At 40.3% G+C, this 23350-nt stretch overlaps 3 protein-coding genes across 20 annotated transcripts in view; all 3 read left to right on the top strand.

Annotated features, from left to right (window-relative positions):
* Positions 1 to 23350, top strand: part of LOC121642654 (protocadherin gamma-C5-like) — a 324465-nt gene that overhangs the window by 147476 nt on the left and 153639 nt on the right. Inside the window, exon 2 of one of the 18 annotated variants that reach the window (XM_041989472.1) lies at positions 6374 to 7957. The exons of 15 other annotated variants lie outside the window; for them this stretch is intronic. In XM_041989472.1, the coding sequence (XP_041845406.1) occupies positions 6374 to 7957 (1584 nt within the window). Of the gene's footprint in view, positions 1 to 5399; positions 7958 to 9504; positions 11929 to 23350 lie in introns of those variants that run through there. 2 more of the 18 variants (XM_041989437.1, XM_041989476.1) reach the window with 2 other exon arrangements.
* Positions 1379 to 3983, top strand: LOC121642660 (protocadherin gamma-A9-like). Its single transcript, XM_041989484.1, has one exon. It carries the CDS (start codon positions 1530 to 1532, stop codon positions 3981 to 3983), a length of 2454 nt encoding a protein of 817 aa, XP_041845418.1. The 5' UTR covers positions 1379 to 1529.
* Positions 12956 to 22119, top strand: LOC121643471 (protocadherin beta-3-like). The gene is made up of 5 exons (XM_041990915.1): positions 12956 to 15505; positions 16786 to 17215; positions 17316 to 17380; positions 18412 to 19125; positions 21325 to 22119. Exons 1-5 carry the CDS (start codon positions 13076 to 13078, stop codon positions 22117 to 22119), a joined length of 4434 nt encoding a protein of 1477 aa, XP_041846849.1. The 5' UTR covers positions 12956 to 13075.

Below are 23350 nucleotides of genomic sequence, written 5' to 3'. Positions count from 1 at the left end.
ACTCATCATCATTATCATCATCATGACTATCATCATGATCATCATCATGGCAGCTAAAACTATTTTCAAATGAATGACAGCCTGACTTTTTACTTAGTTTTTCTCTGGCTTAGTTTCCTTCCTCTCTCTTTATCACATGTTTAGTGGTTATTTTATCAGTGAAAACCTACAGAGGGAGACACTCTTGCATCCTGTACCACTTCAGCCTCCCAGTGATTCCATATTATTCCATATTTTTCCTTTTTTTTTTTTGTATTTTCCATCACGTTACTCAGACACTTTGGGAATAGGGAGACTTAAACACTTGTTGTCCTCTTAGGAAGTCTACAGGATGACTGACTCCAGAAAGAGTGACTGGTAGTTCTTAAAGCAGGTGGTCAGAGCGTGTTGATAATGGATCCCAGGAACAATGCAATGAGTGAAAAGAGCATCCTGGATAATGGAGACCCTCCATGTTAGTGCACCGTATTTAATATCAAATTATTGTTCCTTCTAACTGTAATTGGATTTGCAGTGTGCTACCATGCGTCTCTTTCCCCCCCAGTGCTATTGACAGCACCCATCCACAGCGTTTCAGTACTTACACACACATTCATTGTTTTTAAGAGCTACATTCTTTCGACTATGTAAAATTGTTTCACTTCATGTTATCATTCTTGCTTCAACTTCTGAAAAATTAGAGATATAAATAATTTATTTTCGAAGATAGATGTTTCTGATTCTCTGCTTATGCAAATATCTCAGCTTCAGTCGTGCCATAATGTCCCCCCCCCCTCTTAATTTGAATATTAATTATAGTTTAAATGTAACATCAAGGACAGACCCGGCGCAGATACTTCAAATCCTTATCATTCACAATAGCATTGATTCTCCTAATTTAGTGAATATGTTCAGTCTGCACCTTACTCTTTGACTTTGTAATTAATTTATTATAAATTTTACTCGATCTTTTAATACTTGGATTTAGACAGCATATTGTATTTAACTTTAATATTTAGTTTTATCATTAAAACCTTCTCTATAATTCCTCTTCCACTATCTCAGTTAAATAAGTGGTCCACGTCGAAAACATTCTAATCAGTCAACGTTTTCCTTCTTGAATAAATTCAGTAATAAGAGTCCAAGATGTCTTAGACTTTCAGTATATTCTGCTGTCATTTTACTCTGCAATGGAACAGCTTATAGGGAAGTTCATATTAAAAATAAGAACTGAACATTATTGTTTATGTTGTAAATCTTGAATCTCTTATTTCTGGTTAAGGAAGTTCGGGATTTGAACTCTGAGTGACGCTATTGGTCAGGAAAACTAGTTTAGTGTTGACAGCCTTCCCCTCCCTCACTCCTTTTAGCTTCAGTGTATAATAACAAAGTCCTTCCGCGGGGGACGTTTTTCTATTACAATTTTCACTGCCTTCCATAGTTGGACTACGTTAAAATCTTGCACATGACATTTTAGGATGGATTAAATTAAATAACGGTGTTGGATTTTTTTTTTCTTCTTTCAAGCGAGGACACATTATTTTTGTGATATGGAAAATCGAGGAAAACGTCATCTTCAAAATGTACAATGGCGATCATTTTTAATGTTGCGATGGAAAATGGTATTTCTCTTTTTGTTAGCTACATTCGGCGATCGCGTAGCAGGTCAGATCCGCTATTCCATCCCAGAAGAGATGAAAATGGGGTCCGTTATTGGTAATGTATCCCAAGACCTCGGTTTGGATCTGAAAAGGCTCCGTTCGGGCCGTGCCCGCATCGTAGGCGGAGAAAATATTCAACACACAGAGCTAGAGACAGACAAAGGGACTCTTGTGGTAAATGGGAGAATAGACCGAGAGCAGCTTTGTGGAGACGTGATACCGTGTAGCCTCAGCTTCGAAATAATTTTGGAAAATCCCATTGAACTTCATCGTGTCACTGTCGAAATTTTAGATATAAATGATCATGCTCCTTTCTTTCCTTATAAAGAAATCCAGTATGAAACTAGCGAATCTGCTACAACTGGAGCTAGATTTCCCATTGAAAGCGCTGTCGATCCTGACGTGGGTCTAAACGCATTGCAAAATTATATTTTATCACCAAACAAATATTTCACTCTGAATCAACATACGAATCCAGACGGCAGTAAATACGCAGAGCTGGTGCTACAAAAACCGCTTGACAGAGAGGAACACCCCACCCTGCCTCTGAAAGTAATAGGAGTAGACGGTGGAAACCCACAGAGGTCTGGTACAGTTGATATAAATATAACCGTTTTAGACGCAAACGATAATGCCCCTGTATTTAATCAGTCAATTTACAGAGCTTTCGTTGTGGAAAATGCTCCAAAGGGGACTTACATTACTAAAGTTAACGCTACGGATGCTGATATTGGCAGCAACGGGGAAGTCATCTTCAGCTTTTCAAAAATCAGAGGCAACACAGTTGATAAATTTACTATAGATGAAAAAACGGGCGTCATATCAGTTGGCGGTCCTATAGACTTTGAAAAAGAGAAAAAATATGAACTCAGGTTAGAAGCAAGGGATAGAGGGGGATTGACTGGTACAAGTAAGGTTATAATTGATATTATTGACGTCAATGACAACGCTCCAGTTATTAATATCATGTCATTTTCCAGCTTAGTATCGGAGGATGCACCAGTTGGCACAACAATAGCTGTCATTAATGTCAAGGATGCTGATTCAGAGAAAAATGGGCAGATAAAATGTACTATAGAAAAGACGCTTCCGTTTAAGATCCAGTCGTCTTTAACCAACTACTACAATTTGGTGGCAGATCAGCAATTTGACAGAGAAACCACATCTGAATATATAATTACAATAACAGCCACGGACCTGGGCTCTCCTCCTCTTTCCAGTACAGTCACAATACAGCTTAGAGTATCTGACGTAAATGACAACCCCCCGTTGTTCGATAAAACCTCGTATTCTGCTCACATCACAGAAAACAATTCACCTGGGATGTCGATCACTTCTGTCAAGGCAAAAGATTCGGACTGGAGTCAAAACGCAAGAATCTCATATTTTCTAGAAGACACACGCATTAGTGGTAACCCAGTCTCTAACTATGTATCTGTAAACTCTGAAACTGGTGTGTTACACGCAATTTGTTCCTTTGATTATGAACAGCTTAAAAAGCTCGACCTTATAGTCAAAGCGCAGGATGGAGGCTCTCCTCCACTCAGCAGCAATGTGACTGTGAAAATATTGATCCAAGACCAGAACGATAACCCTCCTCAGGTTCTGTACCCGGTCCAGACTGGTGGCTCTGTGGTGGCTGAAATGGTTCCTCGTTCAGCAGATGTGGGTTATCTGGTCACTAAAGTGGTGGCTGTTGATGTGGACTCTGGACAGAATGCCTGGCTCTCCTATAAACTCCAGAAATCCACAGACAGGGCGCTGTTTGAAGTGGGATTACAGAATGGAGAAATAAGAACTATCCGCCAAGTGACTGATAAAGATGCTGTCAAACAAAGACTGACTGTTATCGTGGAGGACAACGGACAGCCCTCTCATTCAGCTACAGTTATTATTAACTTGGCGGTGGCGGACAGCTTCCCTGAAGTGCTCTCGGAGTTCACCGACTTCGTACAAGACAAGGAGTACAATGACAATCTGACTTTTTACTTGGTGTTGGCTCTGGCTGTAGTTTCGTTCCTCTTTATCACGTGTTTAGTGGTTATTATATCAGTGAAAATCTACAGATGGAGACAGTCTCGCATCCTGTACCACTCCAACCTCCCTGTGATTCCATATTATCCTCCACGTTACTCAGACACTATGGGAACAGGAACTCTTCCACATGTGTACAATTACGAGGTGTGCAGGACTACTGACTCCAGAAAGAGTGACTGTAAGTTCGGCAGAGCTGGTAGTCAGAACGTGCTGATAATGGATCCCAGTTCTACAGGAACGATGCTGAGGATACAGAATGAAAAAAGCATCTTGGATGAGCCAGATTCTCCTACAGAGGTCAGTTGAAAATGATTTACTTTTAATAATTTTGTGTTTTATACATGCCGAGATTAAATAGTTGTGAAACTGCATCATATTATCAGCACCATGGACAGTGTTTCTGTTTAAGTGAAACTGATGAATTGGTCTTGTATCATTTTTATGTAAATGACAAAGAAAACCACATTGTACAAGTATACAGAATGAGAAGAGCATCCTGGATGAACCAGGCTCTCCTCTAGAGGTGAGTTGAATGGTGCAGATTGTCCTATGTCATTATCAATCTTTTTGTGTTTGATACTGTGTCATCTGGGTTTTTTTTGGAACTGTAGACAACATCTTATCTTGCATCAACTGAACATATCGCGCCAGTTATTTGTTTATTTTATTTCTTTTTACCAGACTGGTGTTTCTTGAATAAATAGATTTACTGATTAAAGTGATGGTAAGTCTTAATTTTTGTCATGGTGTTTTATAAGTTAGGTTATTGGTATGCTTTACAGATGCCTAATATTAATAGTGTTTTGAAGAAAACTGGCCTTTAATTTACCTAATGGCTCACTGAAAATATACAAGCAACTTCTATTGTTCTCAAAAATGAAATTCGGTTACACTTTAAGTCCCATTCTTAATTTTCTTAGACCTTTTACTCCTAAATTCAAAGATGTAAGTTTATTACAGCAGCAGCTTAGTGATGGTGTTCGTGGTGTTGGAACTTTTTATTTATTTATTTTTTTTTCCTTGGTATGTTTTATATTTTCTTTTTTTCCCTTTGTTTTATATTTTCTTTTTTCACTTTTTTGGAAAAAACTGAGGAAAGATAGATACATTTTAGATTATAGTTCTCTCCTACAAAATATGGGTGATCACTTCAGTGTTACTAAATCCAGGTGCCCTGCATGTTTTAGATGTGTCCAACACAGATTACTGAACGTCCTCGTCGAGTTCTTTGGCTCAGTAACAGGTTTCCATTCGTTTAATTCAGGCGTGTTAAGGTAGGCTTACCTGTAAAATAGGCAGCACAGTGGGTCCTGAGGGCCCAGACAGCGAAACACTTATTTAGATTTTTCAACACAAAGTCATGTTACTTTTTTACAGTGTTACTTTGTTGCTTAAGTTAATTTTCTTTTTCACTGTACCTTGTAGTTTGGTGGTTGCGGTCTTGGAATGAACGCTGAATAAATGTCTTTACCCAGCATTTTTATAACACAAGGCTTTGTGTATTTAGCTTTTGGAGACTTGTCAGCCCCATTTCCTTCAAGATTAATCATTGTAAATTCTGAATACAATTTGACGGACTTCATATTAACATGCATGCCAAATACATTACCGTGGATGGGCTCTGAGTGCCGCTGTTGATACACCAATAAATAACTGCCAAACACACAGTGCAGCGATCCTCCTCTCAAATCCATTCAGTATTTTGCTCTTAAGAACGACGACGCTCAGATCTATCAACATCTAAAATCTTTAAAATCTTGTTGAATTTATTTTGGACAAGACTAAATTTGCCTCCCACTTTATGGATTTACTTACATCTGTCTTACACTGACAAGGATTGCTGCTTCTGTACCTTTGGATTTATGATGATTTGTATGTGGATGATCGCTGGAGAAGGTCGATGGCAAGCGCTGCTAGTTATTCTTTGTCTTTTCAAGCTCAGCTCGGTGACGGCTCAGGCTCGCTATTCCATACCAGAGGAGCAGGCTGAGGGTTCTTTTGTCGGAAATATTGCAAAAGATTTAGGCTTGGATGTGGCGAGGCTCATATCAGGTAAAGCTCGAATTATTACAAAGGGAAGCAGACAATACGTAGATTTAAATCGAAACAAAGGCACCCTTGTTATTAAAGAGCGAATTGACCGAGAAGAACTGTGTGGAAAAACGACGCCCTGTAGCTTTAGCTTCGAAGTAATTTTGGAAAATCCTATCCAGCTTTATCGAGTTACAGTGGAGGTAACAGACATTAATGACAACAGCCCATCCTTCCCAAAGGATGAAATCCAATTGAAAATTGTTGAAAGCGTTTCACTTGGTACCCGATTTTCCCTTGTCAGTGCAGATGATCCTGATGTTGGGATCAATGATATACAAAATCACATTTTGAGGCCTTCAGATAATTTCAAATTAGAGGTACAAATCCAGCCCGACGGAGGCAGATTTATTGAAATGGTTTTGCTAAACCAGTTAGACCGAGAGAAAGAGGAGACACACACACTTGTACTGATTGCTTCAGATGGTGGTGAGCCTCATAGATCCGGGACTGTGCGCATTCATATAACTGTGCTAGATGCTAACGATAATGCACCAGTGTGCAGCCAGCCAGTTTATAAAGCTGACGTCAAGGAGAACTCTCCCGAAGGAACAGTTATAACCACGGTTAGCGCAAGTGACAAAGACGAAGGAGTCAACGGTGAGGTTACATATTCAATTCCTCACGTCACTAAACAGACAAAGCACCTTTTTGATGTAAATGTTAAAACCGGTGAAATTAAGGTTGGAGGGAAACTAGACTTTGAAAAATCCAAAACGTACCAACTAAATGTTAAAGCTAGTGACCACGGGGGTTACTCTGACACATGTAAAGTTATAATTCAAGTGATAGATGAGAATGACAACATTCCTACAATACAGCTCATGTCATTTTCCAATTCAGTTTCAGAGGATTCTCCCCCCGGAACAACCATAGCTGTTGTGAACGTAAATGATGAAGATTCTGATAGTAACGGTGTTAAGTGCTCGATTAACTCCGACGTCCCTTTCAAAGTTGAGTCATCATTAACTGGATATTACAGCATAATAACAGACAGTGTCTTAGACAGAGAAAGCATCTCTGAGTATAATCTCACCATAAACGTGTCTGATCAAGGTTCTCCGTCTCTTTCTAGCAGTAAAAGCATCCATATAAAAGTGTCTGATGTGAATGATAACCCACCCAGATTCCCTAAATCAGAATATAGTTTGAATGTACCAGAGAATAACTCTCCTGGCTTTTCTGTGTTTACTCTCAGTGCTAGTGACGTTGACTGGGGCCAAAACGCAAGAGTATCTTATTTCTTGGAGGAAAAAGAGATAAACGGAGTGGCTGTGTCGTCGTTAGTGTCAGTTAATTCGGACAGTGGTATAATTAATACAATAAAATCTCTTGATTATGAACAAATCAAGTCGTTCAAATTCAATGTAACTGCTCGTGATGCTGGATCCCCTCCTCTGAGTTCAGTGGCTACAGTAATAATAGTAGTCCAGGACCAGAACGATAACCCTCCTCAGGTTCTGTACCCAGTCCAAACTGGTGGCTCTGTGGTGGCTGAAATGGTTCCTCGTTCAGCAGATGTGGGTTATCTTGTAACTAAAGTGGTGGCTGTTGATGTGGACTCTGGACAGAATGCCTGGCTCTCCTATAAACTCCAGAAATCCACAGACAGGGCGCTGTTTGAAGTGGGATTACAGAATGGAGAAATAAGAACTATCCGCCAAGTGACTGATAAAGATGCTGTCAAACAAAGACTGACTGTTATCGTGGAGGACAACGGACAGCCCTCTCGTTCAGCTACAGTCATTGTTAACGTGGCGGTGGCGGACAGCTTCCCTGAAGTGCTGTCGGAGTTCACTGACTTCGTACAAGACAAGGAGTACAATGACAACCTGACATTCTACTTGGTGTTGGCTCTGGCTGTAGTTTCCTTCCTCTTCATCACATGTTTAGTGGTCATTATATCAGTGAAAATCTACAGATGGAGACAGTCTCGCATCCTGTACCACTCCAACCTCCCTGTTATTCCATATTATCCTCCACGTTACTCAGACACTTTGGGAACAGGAACTCTTCCACACATGTACAATTACGAGGTGTGCAGGACTACTGACTCCAGAAAGAGTGACTGTAAGTTCGGCAGAGCTGGTAGTCAGAACGTGCTGATAATGGATCCCAGTTCTACAGGAACGATGCTGAGGATACAGAATGAAAAGAGCATCTTGGATGAGCCAGATTCTCCTACAGAGGTCAGTTGAAAATGTTTTACTTTTAATAATTTTGTGTTTTATACATGCCGAGATTAAATAGTCGTGAAACTGCATCACATTGTCAGCACCATGGACAGTGTTTCTGTTTAAGTGAAACTGATGAATTGGTCTTATATCATTTTTATGTAAATGACAAAGAAAACCACATTGTACAAGTATACAGAATGAGAAGTGCATCCTGGATGAACCAGGCTCTCCTCTAGAGGTGAGTTGAATGGTGCAGATTGTCCTATGTCATTATCAATCTTTTTGTATTTAATACTGTGTCATCTGGGCTTTATTGGAGCTGTAGACAACATCTTATCTTGCATCAACTGAACATATCGCGCCAGTTATTTATTTATTTTTTTTACAAGACTGGTGTTTCTTGAATAAATAGATTTACTGATTAAAATGATGGTAAGTCTTAATTTTTGTCATGGTGTTTTCTTAGTTAGGTTATTGGTATGCTTTACAGATGCCTATTGTAATATTTGCTGAAATATTATTAGTGTTTTGAAGAAAACTGGCCTTTAATTTACCTAATGGCTCACTGAAAATATACAAGCAACTTCTATTGTTCTCAAAAATGAAATTCGGTTACACTTTAAGTCCCATTCTTAATTTTCTTAGACCTTTTACTCCTAAATTCAAAGATGTAAGTTTATTATAGCAGCAGCTTAGTGGTGGTGTTCGTGATGTTGGAACTTTTTATTTATTAATATTTTTTTTTAACTTGGTTTATTTTATATTTTCCTTTTTCACTTTTTTGGAAAAAACTGAGGAAAGATAGATATATTTTAGATTATAGTTCTCTCCTACAAAATATGGGTGCTCACTTAGATCAGTGTTACTAAATCCAGGTGCCCTGCATGTTTTAGATGTGTCCAACACAGATTACTGAACTTCCTCGTCGAGTTCTTTGGCTCAGTAACAGGTTTCCATTCGTTTAATTCAGGCGTGTTCAAGTAGGCTTACCTGTAAAATAGGCAGCACAGTGGGTCCTGAGGGCCCAGACAACGAAATACTTATTTAGATTTTTCAACACAAAGTCATGTTACTTTTTTACAGTGTTACTTTGTTGCTTAAGTTAATTTTCTTTTTCACTGTACCTTGTAGTTTGGTGGTTGCGGTCTTGGAATGAACGCTGAATAAATGTCTTTACCCAGCATTTTTATAACACGAGGCTTTGTGTATTTAGCTTTTGGCGGCTGGTGAGCCCCATTTCCTTCAAGATTAATTACTGTAAATTCTGAATACAATTTGACGGACTTCATATTAACATGCATGCCAAATACATTACCCTGGATGGGCTCTGAGTGCCGCTGTTGATACACCAATAAATAACTGCTAAACACACAGTGCAGCGATCCTCCTCTTAAATCCATTCAGTATTTTGCTCTTAAGAAAGACGACGCTCAGACCTATCAAGATCTAAAATCTTTAAAATCTTGTTGAATTTATTTTGGACAAGACTAAATTTGCCTCCCACTTTATGGATTCACTTACATCTGTCTTACACTGACAAGGATTGCTGCTTCTGTACCTTTGGATTTATGATGATTTGTATGTGGATGATCGCTGGAGAAGGTCGATGGCAAGCGCTGCTAGTTATTCTTTGTCTTTTCAAGCTCAGCTCGGTGACGGCTCAGGCTCGCTATTCCATACCAGAGGAGCAGGCTGAGGGTTCTTTTGTCGGAAATATTGCAAAAGATTTAGGCTTGGATGTGGCGAGGCTCATATCAGGTAAAGCTCGAATTATTACAAAGGGAAGCAGACAATATGTAGATTTAAATCGAAACAAAGGCACCCTTGTTATTAAAGAGCGAATTGACCGAGAAGAACTGTGTGGAACAACGACGCCCTGTAGCTTTAGCTTCGAAGTAATTTTGGAAAATCCTATCCAGCTTTATCGAGTTACAGTGGAGGTAACAGACATTAATGACAACAGCCCATCCTTCCCAAAGGATGAAATCCAATTGAAAATAGCTGAAAATGCTGCACTGGGTACCCGATTTTCTCTTGTCAGTGCAGATGATCCCGATGTTGGGATCAATGATATACAAAATCACATTTTGAGGCCTTCAGATAATTTCAAATTAGAGGTACAAAACCAGCCCGACGGAGGCAGATTTATTGAAATGGTTTTGCTAAACCAGTTAGACCGGGAGAAAGAGGAGACACACACACTTGTACTGATTGCTTCAGATGGTGGTGAGCCTCATAGATCCGGGATTGTGCGCATTCATATAACTGTGCTAGATGCTAACGATAATGCTCCAGTGTGTAGCCAGCCAGTTTATAAAGCTGACGTCAAGGAGAACTCTCCCGAAGGAACAGTTATAACCACGGTTAGCGCAAGTGACAAAGACGAAGGAGTCAACGGTGAGGTTACATATTCAATTCCTCACGTCACTAAACAGGCAAAGCACCTTTTTGATGTAAATGTTAAAACCGGTGAGATTAAGGTTGGAGGGAAACTAGACTTTGAAAAATCAAAAACGTACCAACTAAACGTTAAAGCTAGTGACCACGGGGGTTTCTCTGACACATGTAAAGTTATAATTCAAGTGATAGATGAGAATGACAACATTCCTACAATACAGCTCATGTCATTTTCCAATTCAGTTTCAGAGGATTCTCCCCCCGGAACAACCATAGCTGTTGTGAACGTAAATGATGAAGATTCTGATAGTAACGGTGTTAAGTGCTCGATTAACTCCGACGTCCCTTTCAAAGTTGAGTCATCATTAACTGGATATTACAGCATAATAACAGACAGTGTCTTAGACAGAGAAAGCATCTCTGAGTATAATCTCACCATAAACGTGTCTGATCAAGGTTCTCCGCCTCTTTCTAGCAGTAAAAGCATCCATATAAAAGTGTCTGATGTGAATGATAACCCACCCAGATTCCCTAAATCAGAATATAGTTTGAATGTACCAGAGAATAACTCTCCTGGCTTTTCTGTGTTTACTCTCAGTGCTAGTGACGTTGACTGGGGCCAAAACGCAAGAGTATCTTATTTCTTGGAGGAAAAAGAGATAAACGGAGTGGCTGTGTCGTCGTTAGTGTCAGTTAATTCGGACAGTGGTATAATTAATACAATAAAATCTCTTGATTATGAACAAATCAAGTTGTTCAAATTCAATGTAACTGCTCGCGATGCTGGATCCCCTCCTCTGAGTTCGGTGGCTACAGTAATAATAGTAGTCCAGGACCAGAACGATAACCCTCCTCAAGTTCTGTACCCGGTCCAGACTGGTGGTTCTGTGGTAGCAGAAATGGTTCCTCGTTCAGCAGATGTGGGTTATCTGGTCACTAAAGTGGTGGCTGTGGATGTGGACTCTGGACAGAATGCCTGGCTTTCCTATAAACTCCAGAAATCCACAGACAGGGCGCTGTTTGAAGTGGGATTACAGAATGGAGAAATAAGAACTATCCGCCAAGTGACTGATAAAGATCCTGTCAAACAAAGACTGACTGTTATCGTGGAGGACAACGGACAGCCCTCTCGTTCAGCTACAGTCATTGTTAACGTGGCGGTGGCGGACAGCTTCCCTGAAGTGCTGTCGGAGTTCACCGACTTCACACATGACAAGGAGTACAGTGACAATCTGACTTTTTACTTGGTGTTGGCTCTGGCTGTAGTTTCCTTCCTCTTCATCACGTGTTTAGTGGTCATTATATCAGTGAAAATCTACAGATGGAGACAGTCTCGCATCCTGTACCATTCCAACCTCCCTGTGATTCCATATTATCCTCCACGTTACTCAGACACTATGGGAACAGGAACTCTTCCACACGTGTACAATTACGAGGTGTGCAGGACTACTGACTCCAGAAAGAGTGACTGTAAGTTCGGCAGAGCTAGTCAGAATGTGCTGATAATGGACCCCAGTTGTACAGGAACGATGCAGCGGAATCAGAATGACAATAGCATCTTGGATGAACCAGATTCTCCTTTAGAGGTGAGTTTGATGCTTTATGTTAGCCCTATGTCATGACAATGTTTTAATTTATTTATTTATTTACTTGTTTATTTAATTTACACTTTCCAGCAATGGCTTTTTAACATTTGCTCAATTTCTAAATTAATGGATTCTTTATTTAAAACTGACACTGCTTTAAATATTTTTTCTCAGATTTATGTAAGGGCAAATTTATATGCTTTAGTTTATTGTATTTACAGATACCCATCTTGATATTTGCCCATTTTCCTTTGTGGAAACCGAGTCTATCGATTACATCCTGATAAATTAAAAGTGTGCATGCAGCTGTTGGGTAACTCTTCACATATTCAAAGTTCTGTATAGGCTTTAGAATCAACTTAAAATCGTCTTTTATTATCAAGTAGGCTATATAAATTACAGGAGCAGTTTAATGTTGCTGTCCGTGGTGCTGGATTTATGGTTTCATTAATCAGCATATTTTTACATTAAAACTGTACTTTTCATGTACTAACAATTTGTGATTGGGTGCACATAGCTCTAATTTAAAACAACCACCGCTTCTTTCCTGGATATCAACAATCACTTTGCTGGAATATAACTTGAATAAGTAAATTTGGGTCTACCAAAGATCTTTACTGCTGTTGTCTCATCTTATGTGTATAGATGTTGGAAACAGAGATTTCATGGCTTAGTAATATTCATAAAGACAACTTTGCTTTAGTGATACTGAAACAATTTCCTTATAACATGTGTTTCTTGCTGTTCTGCATTTCATTATTCCACGTTACGGCTGGTTATCACTCGAAGCATGATGTCAAATTCAGCATCATTCTAAAAGTGTTTACAGAGTGGATTCAGAATATTCTAGTGACATTCAATTTAGCTTATTGTCTCCCTCTTTTTTCATTCTTTCTTTAGTGGCACACTTGTTATTTTCATATCAAACTCTAAGGGCCGCTGTTGGTCTTCATAGCTATTGCAAAGCAGTTGAAAAGCATTTACACCTCCTCTTCCCATCTCAGTGTACCACGACGAGCAGGGCGGTTGTTCTCTATTTTCACTTGTGATTTCCACACAAACGTGTCGAGCTTAACCTCTTGGATTATAAATACACAAGCGAGGTGCAAAACGGGATATTTGCTTCGTATTTTTCCGACAAACGTTCATGTGGAATTGGACGTACTGCTTTGGGATCATGCATTTTATCAACGGTGAACGCACAGTACGGGCCTTCATCCTTGTTTCTTTCCTTCAGACGACAGTTGACCAGGTCCGCTACTCCGTCCCAGAGGAAATGCGAAAAGGCTCTTTTGTTGGAAATGTAGCCGAGGACTTAGGTGTCGACGCTAAAAGACTGAAGACAGGCGGAGCCCGGATTGTTGGCAGTGACAGCAGCGAGTATATAAGGCTAGATGTAGACAAAGGCATTCTGGTTGTGGGAGAAAGAATCGACAGAGAGCAGCTCTGCGGACAGACATCGCCATGTAGCTTGAATTTTGAAATGATTATGACCAGTCCAATGGAGTTACATAGCGTGGTAGTGGAAGTGCTAGATGTTAACGATAATACGCCTGTGTTTAATGAGAAGGAAATGCATGTAGAGATCGTAGAGGCAGCTTTGCCAGGAACCGAAATTTTGCAAGTCAGTGCAACAGACCCTGATGTCGGCATCAACGCTTTGCAAGGTTATACATTACACCCTACAACCCATTTTAATATTAAAGTTCTCTCCAGCCCAAACGGCCACAAGTATGCACAACTGTATCTGTCCGGTGCTTTGGATAGAGAAAAGGAAGAAAAGCTGCTTCTCACGCTCACTGCTGTCGATGGGGGTGAACCACAGCGATCAGGTACGCTAAAAGTGCATGTCACTGTCCGGGACACAAACGATAATGCCCCCGTTTTTACGCAGCCAATTTTCAAGGTTTCTGTTAAAGAAAATGTTCCAAAAGGAACAACAGTGGTCAGAATAATTGCAACAGACGCAGATGAAGGGATATACGGTCGTGTTACGTACCACCTAAACCGCATGTCCAGTAATGTTGCTCAGCTTTTCCATCTAGATGAAAATAGCGGCGATTTGACAGTGTACGGTGTGATTGATTATGAAGAAAACAAAATATTTGAGATTAGTGTCCTGGCAAGAGATCAAGGTGGACAAAGCACGTCCACAAACGTAATAATTGATGTAGTTGATGTGAATGACAATGCACCTTTAATAACATTAACCTCTTTTTCTAATACCATTGCTGAAGATTCTCCAAGTGGAACCACTGTAGCTATCATCAACGTTAAAGATCTCGATTCAGGCAAAAACGGTAAAATAAACCTCTTAATTAATCCTGATATCCCGTTTGAGGTCCATTCATCTCTAAAAAATTATCACACTCTTGTCACAAAGGGTGTCCTTGACAGGGAGCGTAACCCTAATTATAACATCACTTTCACGGCTGTGGATGAAGGTAATCCTCCACTTTCAACAAACAAGACCATAACTCTTAAGGTTTCTGATGTCAATGATAATGCCCCTGTGTTCGAACAGAGTTTCTATGAGGCTAATATCATGGAGAATAATTCCCCTGGATTATCTGTGTTTTCCGTGAAAGCGCGTGATGCTGACTCAGGACAGAATGCACGAGTCGCTTACCTGCTTGTTGATTTTCAGTTAAATGGTCAGCCCATATCCACTTATATTTCTGTGAATGCAGAAAGTGGTGCTGTACAGGCAGTTCGATCATTTGATTACGAGCAAATTAAAACTTTAATTATTTATATGAGAGGACAAGACGGAGGTTCCCCACCTTTAAGCAGCAATACTACAGTAAAACTAAATATTCTAGATCAGAACGATAACCCTCCTCAGGTTCTGTATCCAGTCCAGACTGGTGGCTCTGTGGTGGCTGAAATGGTTCCTCGTTCAGCAGATGTGGGTTATCTGGTCACTAAAGTGGTGGCTGTTGATGTGGACTCTGGACAGAATGCCTGGCTCTCCTATAAACTCCAGAAATCCACAGACAGGGCGCTGTTTGAAGTGGGATTACAGAATGGAGAAATAAGAACTATCCGCCAAGTGACTGATAAAGATGCTGTCAAACAAAGACTGACTGTTATCGTGGAGGACAACGGACAGCCCTCTCGTTCAGCTACAGTCATTGTTAACGTTGCGGTGGCGGACAGCTTCCCTGAAGTGTTGTCGGAATTCACTGACTTCACACACGACAAGGAGTACAGTGACAACCTGACTTTTTACTTGGTGTTGGCTCTGGCTGTAGTTTCCTTCCTCTTCATCACGTGTTTAGTGGTCATTATATCAGTGAAAATCTACAGATGGAGACAGTCTCGCATCCTGTACCACTCCAACCTTCCTGTGATTCCATATTATCCTCCACGTTACTCAGACACTATGGGAACAGGAACTCTTCCACATGTGTACAATTACGAGGTGTGCAGGACTACTGACTCCAGAAAGAGTGACTTTAAGTTCGGCGGAGCTGGTAGTCAGAACGTGTTGATAATGGACCCCAGTTCTACAGGAACGATGCAGCGGATACAGAATGAGAAGAGCATCTTGGATGAACCAGATTCTCCTTTAGAGGTTAGTTCGACGTCTTATAATTTTCCTAAGTCATAATAACTTTTTTTTAAATTAATTTTTCATTTTACACTTCGCGGTGCGGTCTTTTTAGGTAGAACATCTTAATTTGTGTGTTTTTTCTTTCAAGCTATTAAAAAATATTTCAGTATTTTCTCTATTCATATTTATTTGTGACTTGATTTCACACTGACACTGGTTCTATTATTGCTTACTCATATTTATGTAAGGGCAAATTTATATTCTTTAGTATAATGTATTTACAGATACCTGTATTGATATTTGCGCAATTGTTCATTGTGGAAACCGAGTCTATCGATTACATCCTGATAAATTGAAAATGTGCATGCAGTAGTGTTCTAAGTCTTCGCATATTTGAAAATGAGTGAGGCCTTTTTAGTCATCTTCTGACGTTTTCTACTGTCAAGTCCATAAATTACACGAGCAGCATAGTGTTGCTGTCCGTGGTGCTGGATTGGTGGTTTCACCAATCAGCTCAATTTTAGATTTAAAACTGTGCGTTTTTATGTAGTAAAAAATTGTGATTCGCTGTAATTTATAACAACCACCCCCTTTTCCTTCCTGGATATCAACAATGACTTTGCTGGAATATAATTTCACTTAGGAAATAGGGTCTTCAAAATATATTCACTGTTGTTGTCTCCTCTTTCTTATGTGTATGGATGTTGGGAACAGAGATTTCACGGTTTAGTCATATTCATAATGTCAAACTTGTTTCAGTGATACTGAAACAATTTCCTTATAACATGTGTTTCCTGCTGTACTGCATTTCGATATTCCACGTTATGTTTTGGTAACACTTGTAGCATGAGTAACTAAGGTAATTTTCAGCATCATTCTGAAACTGTTTACAGAGTGGATTCTGTATATACTACTGACATTCAATTTAGCTTATTGTCTCCCTCTTTTTTCATTCTTTCTTTAGTGGCACACTTGTTATTTTCATATCAAACTCTAAGGGCCGCTGTTGGTCTTCATAGCTATTGCAAAGCAGCTGAAAAGCATTTACACCTCCTCTTCCCATCTCAGTGTACCACGACGAGCAGGGCGGTTGTTCTCTATTTTCACTTGTGATTTCCATACAAACGTGTCGAGCTTAACCTCTTGGATTATAAATACACAAGCGAGGTGCAAAACGGGATATTTGCTTCGTATTTTTCCGACAAACGTTCATGTGGAATTGGACGTAGTGCTTTGGGATCATGCATTTTATCAACGGTGATCGCACAGTACGGGCCTTCATCCTTGTTTCTTTCCTTCAGACGACAGTTGGCCAGGTCCGCTACTCCGTCCCAGAGGAAATGAGAAAAGGCTCTTTTGTTGGAAATGTAGCCGAGGACTTAGGTGTCGACGCTAAAAGACTGAAGACAGGCGGAGCCCGGATTGTTGGCAGTGACAGCAGCGAGTATATAAGGCTAGATGTAGACAAAGGCATTCTGGTTGTGGGAGAAAGAATCGACAGAGAGCAGCTCTGCGGACAGACATCGCCATGTAGCTTGAATTTTGAAATGATTATGACCAGTCCAATGGAGTTACATAGCGTGGTAGTGGAAGTGTTAGATGTTAACGATAATACGCCTGTGTTTAATGAGAAGGAAATGCATGTAGAGATCTTAGAGTCAGCTCTTCCAGGAACCGAAATCCTGCAAGTCAGTGCAACAGACCCTGATGTCGGCATCAACGCTTTGCAAGGTTATACATTACACCCTACAACCCATTTTAATATTAAAGTTCTCTCCAGCCCAAACGGCCACAAGTATGCACAACTGTATCTGTCCGGTGCTTTGGATAGAGAAAAGGAAGAAAAGCTGCTTCTCACGCTCACTGCTGTCGATGGGGGTGAACCACAGCGATCAGGTACGCTAAAAGTGCATGTCACTGTCCGGGACACAAACGATAATGCCCCCGTTTTTACGCAGCCAATTTTCAAGGTTTCTGTTAAAGAAAATGTTCCAAAAGGAACATTAGTGGTCAGAATAATTGCAACAGACGCAGATGAAGGGATGAACGGTCGTGTAACGTACCACCTAAACCGCATGTCCAGTAATGTTGCTCAGCTTTTCCATCTAGATGAAAATAGCGGCGATTTGACAGTGTACGGTGTGATTGATTATGAAGAAAACAAAATATTTGAGATTAGTGTCCTGGCAAGAGATCAAGGTGGACAAAGCACGTCCACAAATGTAATAATTGATGTAGTTGATGTGAATGACAATGCACCTTTAATAACATTAACCTCTTTTTCTAATACCATTGCTGAAGATTCTCCAAGTGGAACCACTGTAGCTATCATCAACGTTAAAGATCTCGATTCAGGCAAAAACGGTAAAATAAACCTCTTAATTAATTCTGATATCCCGTTTGAAGTCCATTCATCTCTAAAAACTTATCACACTCTTGTCACAAAGGGTGTCCTTGACAGGGAGCGTAACCCTAATTATAACATCACTTTCACGGCTGTGGATGAAGGTAATCCTCCACTTTCAACAAACAAGACCATAACTCTTAAGGTTTCTGATGTCAATGATAATGCCCCTGTGTTCGAACAGAGTTTCTATGAGGCTAATATCATGGAGAATAATTCCCCTGGATTATCTGTGTTTTCCGTGAAAGCGCGTGATGCTGACTCAGGACAGAATGCACGAGTCTCTTACCTGCTTGTTGATTTTCAGTTAAATGGTCAGCCCATATCCACTTATATTTCTGTGAATGCAGAAAGTGGTGCTGTACAGGCAGTTCGATCATTTGATTACGAGCAAATTAAAACTTTAATTATTTATGTGAGAGGACAAGACGGAGGTTCCCCACCTTTAAGCAGCAATACTACAGTAAAACTAAATATTCTAGATCAGAACGATAACCCTCCTCAGGTTCTGTACCCGGTCCAGACTGGTGGCTCTGTGGTGGCTGAAATGGTTCCTCGTTCAGCAGATGTGGGTTATCTGGTCACTAAAGTGGTGGCTGTTGATGTGGACTCTGGACAGAATGCCTGGCTCTCCTATAAACTACAGAAATCCACAGACAGGGCGCTGTTTGAAGTGGAATTACAGAATGGAGAAATAAGAACTATCCGCCAAGTGACTGATAAAGATGCTGTCAAACAAAGACTGACTGTTATCGTGGAGGACAACGGACAGCCCTCTCGTTCAGCTACAGTCATTATTAACGTGGCGCTGGCGGACAGCTTCCCTGAAGTGCTGTCGGAGTTCACTGACTTTACGCATGGCAAGGAGTACAATGACAACCTGACTTTTTACTTGGTGTTGGCTCTGGCTGTAGTTTCCTTTCTCTTCATCACGTGTTTAGTTGTTATTATATCAGTAAAAATCTACAGATGGAGACAGTCTCGCATCCTGTACCACTCCAACCTCCCTGTGATTCCATATTATCCTCCACGTTACTCAGACACTATGGGAACAGGAACTCTTCCACATGTGTACAATTATGAGGTGTGCAGGACTACTGACTCCAGAAAGAGTGACTTTAATTTCGTCGGAGATGGAAGTCAGAAGGTGCTGATAATGGACCCCAGTTGTACAGGAACGATGCAGCGGATTCAGAATGACACGAGCATTTTGGATGAACCAGACTCACCTCTGGAGGTGAGTTATAATGTGTAGATTGGCCTGTGTCCTTATCCATCTTCTTTTTGTTCTATTTGACATTGGGCATATTAATCTTTCAATTTGCCTTTTGAAAGCCTACATTTTCTTTGGGCAAATTGAAATATTTTACAACCACAATACAACTTTTTGCTGTGTTTTAAATCTGTAATTCAACCACAGATTTGTAATTTCTTTTTCAGACATATAAAATACACAAGTAGTTGACAAATGGAGTATTATTTTATTGTTATACTATTATATCCTGCCTTAGGTCATGCCATTCATGCAATGAACAGTAAGAGACGCTGTTGGTCAAACGAAGAAATACTGTGGTGATATGATTGGGGCAGCTCTCTATTTTTCTCCATTTTAGTTGGTTGAGAAAATCAAACGGTGCTTCTGCTGGAGGACAACATTCACCGAGGCATTTCCAACAAACATATCCACGTCGAACTGCTTAATGCATCTAAGTTTTTCGGTTTTGGATTTCAAGCTCTTCCTTTTTATTGTCGTCTGTGGACAATGGAGGGTCAAATCTCTTTTTCGTCGCGTGAAAAAATGCGTACATTCAGGTCGGTATGCTGGTTTTTGCTGTTTATGTTTTACAGTCACATTGCGTCAGGCCAGATCAGGTATACAATTCCAGAGGAGATGAAAAAGGGGTCACTTATCGGTAACGTTGCTCGGGATCTTGGTTTGGATGTGCAGAGACTTCGTTCTGGCCGAGCTCGTATCGTGACCAGACAAAGCATACAGTACACAGAGCTGAAAACAGACAAAGGCATTTTAGTTGTGAACGAGAGAATAGATCGAGAACAGCTTTGTGAAGATGTAACACCGTGCAGCTTCAGCTTTGAGGTAATTTTAGAAAATCCAATGGAGCTGCATCAAATAACAGTGGAAATAACTGACATTAATGACAACTCCCCGACATTTAGAAAGCAAGAAATTAAATTTGAAATAAGTGAATCTGTCGTGGTGGGATCACGCTTTTTGTTAGCCAGTGCAGAGGACGCAGATGTGGGTGTGAATGGCCTGCAGAAATACGAACTAACTACAAATGAAAATTTTGTTTTGAAGCAACACTTGAATCCAGATGGTCGAAAATATGCCGAGATGATTTTACAAAAACCGTTAGATAGAGAAAGTGTGCCAAGAATATCCATGCAGCTCATCGCTGTTGACGGTGGCGCTCCGCATAGATCTGGCACAGTAAGTATAGATATTACAGTGCTTGATGCTAATGACAATCCTCCTCTTTTTAACCAGTCTGTCTACAGGGCTGCTGTTTCAGAAAATGCATCGAAAGGCACTTATATCACTACAGTGAATGCAAGTGATTTAGATATTGGATCAAACGGCCTTATCATTTACAGATTTTCAAACATGAAAGAGCAACTAACTGATTTGATTCATTTGGATAAGATAACAGGAGCTATAACACTTGTAGGACAAGTAGATTACGAAAAAGATAAGAAATATGAAATTATGATTGAAGCAGTCGACCACGGCGGTTTAACAGATTCGTGTAAGGTGCAAATTGAGATTTTAGACGTCAACGACAATGCACCTGTAATAAATGTGATGTCATTCTCCAGCCCTGTGCCCGAGGATTCTCCTCCAGGGACAACAGTAGCAATAATTAATGTGATCGACGCAGACTCAGATCGAAATGGTGAAATTACTTGTACAACAGATCGCAACCTTCCATTTAAGATAAAACCCACATTAACTAATTATTACGCATTGCTAACCGACTCATCGTTTGACAGGGAGATTCAACCAGAGTATAACATATCTGTACGTGCCACAGATTCCGGATCACCATCACTGTCAAGCTCAACAATATTGCATTTAAGAATATCTGATGTGAATGACAACGCACCGTTATTTGATAAAATAAGTTACGTTGCTCATCTAACAGAAAATAATTCTCCGGGAGTGTCCATATTTTCTATTAGTGCGCGCGATATAGACTGGAATCAGAACGCAAGAATATCATATTTTCTGGAAGAAACACAAACCAACGGTAGTCCAATATCTACTTTCGTTTCCATAAATAGTGAGACAGGAGTTATATACGCAGTGCGCTCATTTGACTATGAACAAATTAAAGAACTCCAGCTGATAATAAAGGCGCAGGATGGAGGCTCTCCTCCACTCAGCAGTAATGTGACTGTAAAAATACTGATCCAGGATCAGAACGATAACCCTCCTCAGGTTCTGTACCCAGTCCAGACTGGTGGCTCTGTGGTGGCTGAAATGGTTCCTCGTTCAGCAGATGTGGGTTATCTGGTTACTAAAGTGGTGGCTGTTGATGTGGACTCTGGACAGAATGCCTGGCTCTCCTATAAACTCCAGAAATCCACAGACAGGGCGCTGTTTGAAGTGGGATTACAGAATGGAGAAATAAGAACTATCCGCCAAGTTACTGATAAAGATGCTGTCAAACAAAGACTGACTGTTATCGTGGAGGACAACGGACAGCCTTCTCGTTCAGCTACAGTCATTGTTAACGTGGCGGTGGCGGACAGCTTTCCCGAAGTGCTGTCGGAGTTCACCGACTTCACGCATGACAAGGAGTACAATGACAACCTGACTTTTTACTTGGTGTTGGCTCTGGCTGTAGTTTCCTTCCTCTTCATCACGTGTTTAGTTGTTATTATATCAGTAAAAATCTACAGATGGAGACAATCTCGCATCCTGTATCACTCCAACCTCCCTGTGATTCCATATTATCCTCCACGTTACTCAGACACTTTGGGAACAGGAACTCTTCCACACGTGTACAATTACGAGGTGTGCAGGACTACTGACTCCAGAAAGAGTGACTATAAGTTCGGCGGAGATGGAAGTCAGAACGTGCTGATAATGGACCCCAGTTCTACAGGAACGATGCAGAGGATTCAGAATGAGAAGAGCATCCTGGATGAACCAGACTCACCTCTAGAGGTTCGTCAGTTCCTGTCTGCCCCCTTTTTTTTCATCTGACTTGAGTTTGCATGGTTTATGACACTCATCTATTTTGCACCATTGGACAGCACCTTTTTGTTATGACCCTTTATGTTTTCGTAACTTTTACATCAGGGATATCAAGCTTCTGTTTTCAAAAGCCTCTGTCATTCTGCTTTTAGATGTGTCCCTGCTCTAACACACCTGATTACCTCAAAGCATTTTTTTCAATGTCTACATAGTTACCGAGTATTTTGAGTCTGGTGTAGTGAATCAAAGAAACATTAAAATCCGCCGTACAATGGGTTAAATAGCATGGACAGCGACTCCTTTTCTATTTTCTAATGACATTTATGTGTTCTGAACTTCTCAAACACCAGCCCCATAAGAGCCATTATTGTGCAGGCTTCAGATGGTTTTCTTCCCCAAACAACTAATTCAAACAAAACTGACGCAACAGCTTGTTGTCAAGTTCTGCACAGTGACCCATTAATATGAGTTTGCTGTGCCGAATCAGAGAAACATAAAAAGTCTGCAGGACAATGGGCATCAAGAACTGGAGTTGAGATCCCTATTTTAAAAGAATATGTTGCATACATTCATAGAGTTAGGTGTAAACACAGCATTTCACAAGATTGATTTATTCTCTTTATTTTAATTTAGTATAATTTTATGTTTTGTCCAACTGTATGATAAATATTTTACAGTACTGCTGACACGGTTAATACCTATAATAATAGCTCACTTTTTCCTTTTATGACGGGTTCTCCGTCGAATACTTTCTTTCCGTTTTACATACTTTTACTAAATACGAATACATGTCAGTTTGGACTGGTAGACCTGTGCTTTCCGTGTGTTCAGCCCCTAAATTTTGGAAAGTTCGATGTTTTGATTGGATGTGGCTTTTTTTTCCACAACTCTCAACATCACTGTTTTTTGCTCAGTTTGACTGAAGGTTACTTTTGTTTTTCTCAAATATCGCTTGCTTTACAAGGTGTGTATTTTTAGTTTTTGTACTGTAGTGGGAATAGTCGTCAACTCGCCTTTACTCCGATTTCCTTCCCTACTTGGACTCTAAGGGACGCTGTTGAGCTGAAAAACAGTGGCTGGTGTTATGACACGAAAGAAAAGGGAAGTGGGAGAGGTTTAATATACCATTTTCATACTTGGAAGCGTTCGGTGAGAATTCAGTCTCATTGCACATTTTTATAACAGTTGAGTAGCTATAAAAAAAAGACAACATAACTTAATCGGTCCCGTTTTGTTCGTG

This window comes from Melanotaenia boesemani, chromosome 7 (assembly GCF_017639745.1).
Source record: "Melanotaenia boesemani isolate fMelBoe1 chromosome 7, fMelBoe1.pri, whole genome shotgun sequence".
Lineage (NCBI taxonomy): Eukaryota > Metazoa > Chordata > Actinopteri > Atheriniformes > Melanotaeniidae > Melanotaenia > Melanotaenia boesemani.
Note: the sequence above shows the minus strand (reverse complement) of the source record. Positions and strands in the feature narration are given on the sequence as shown.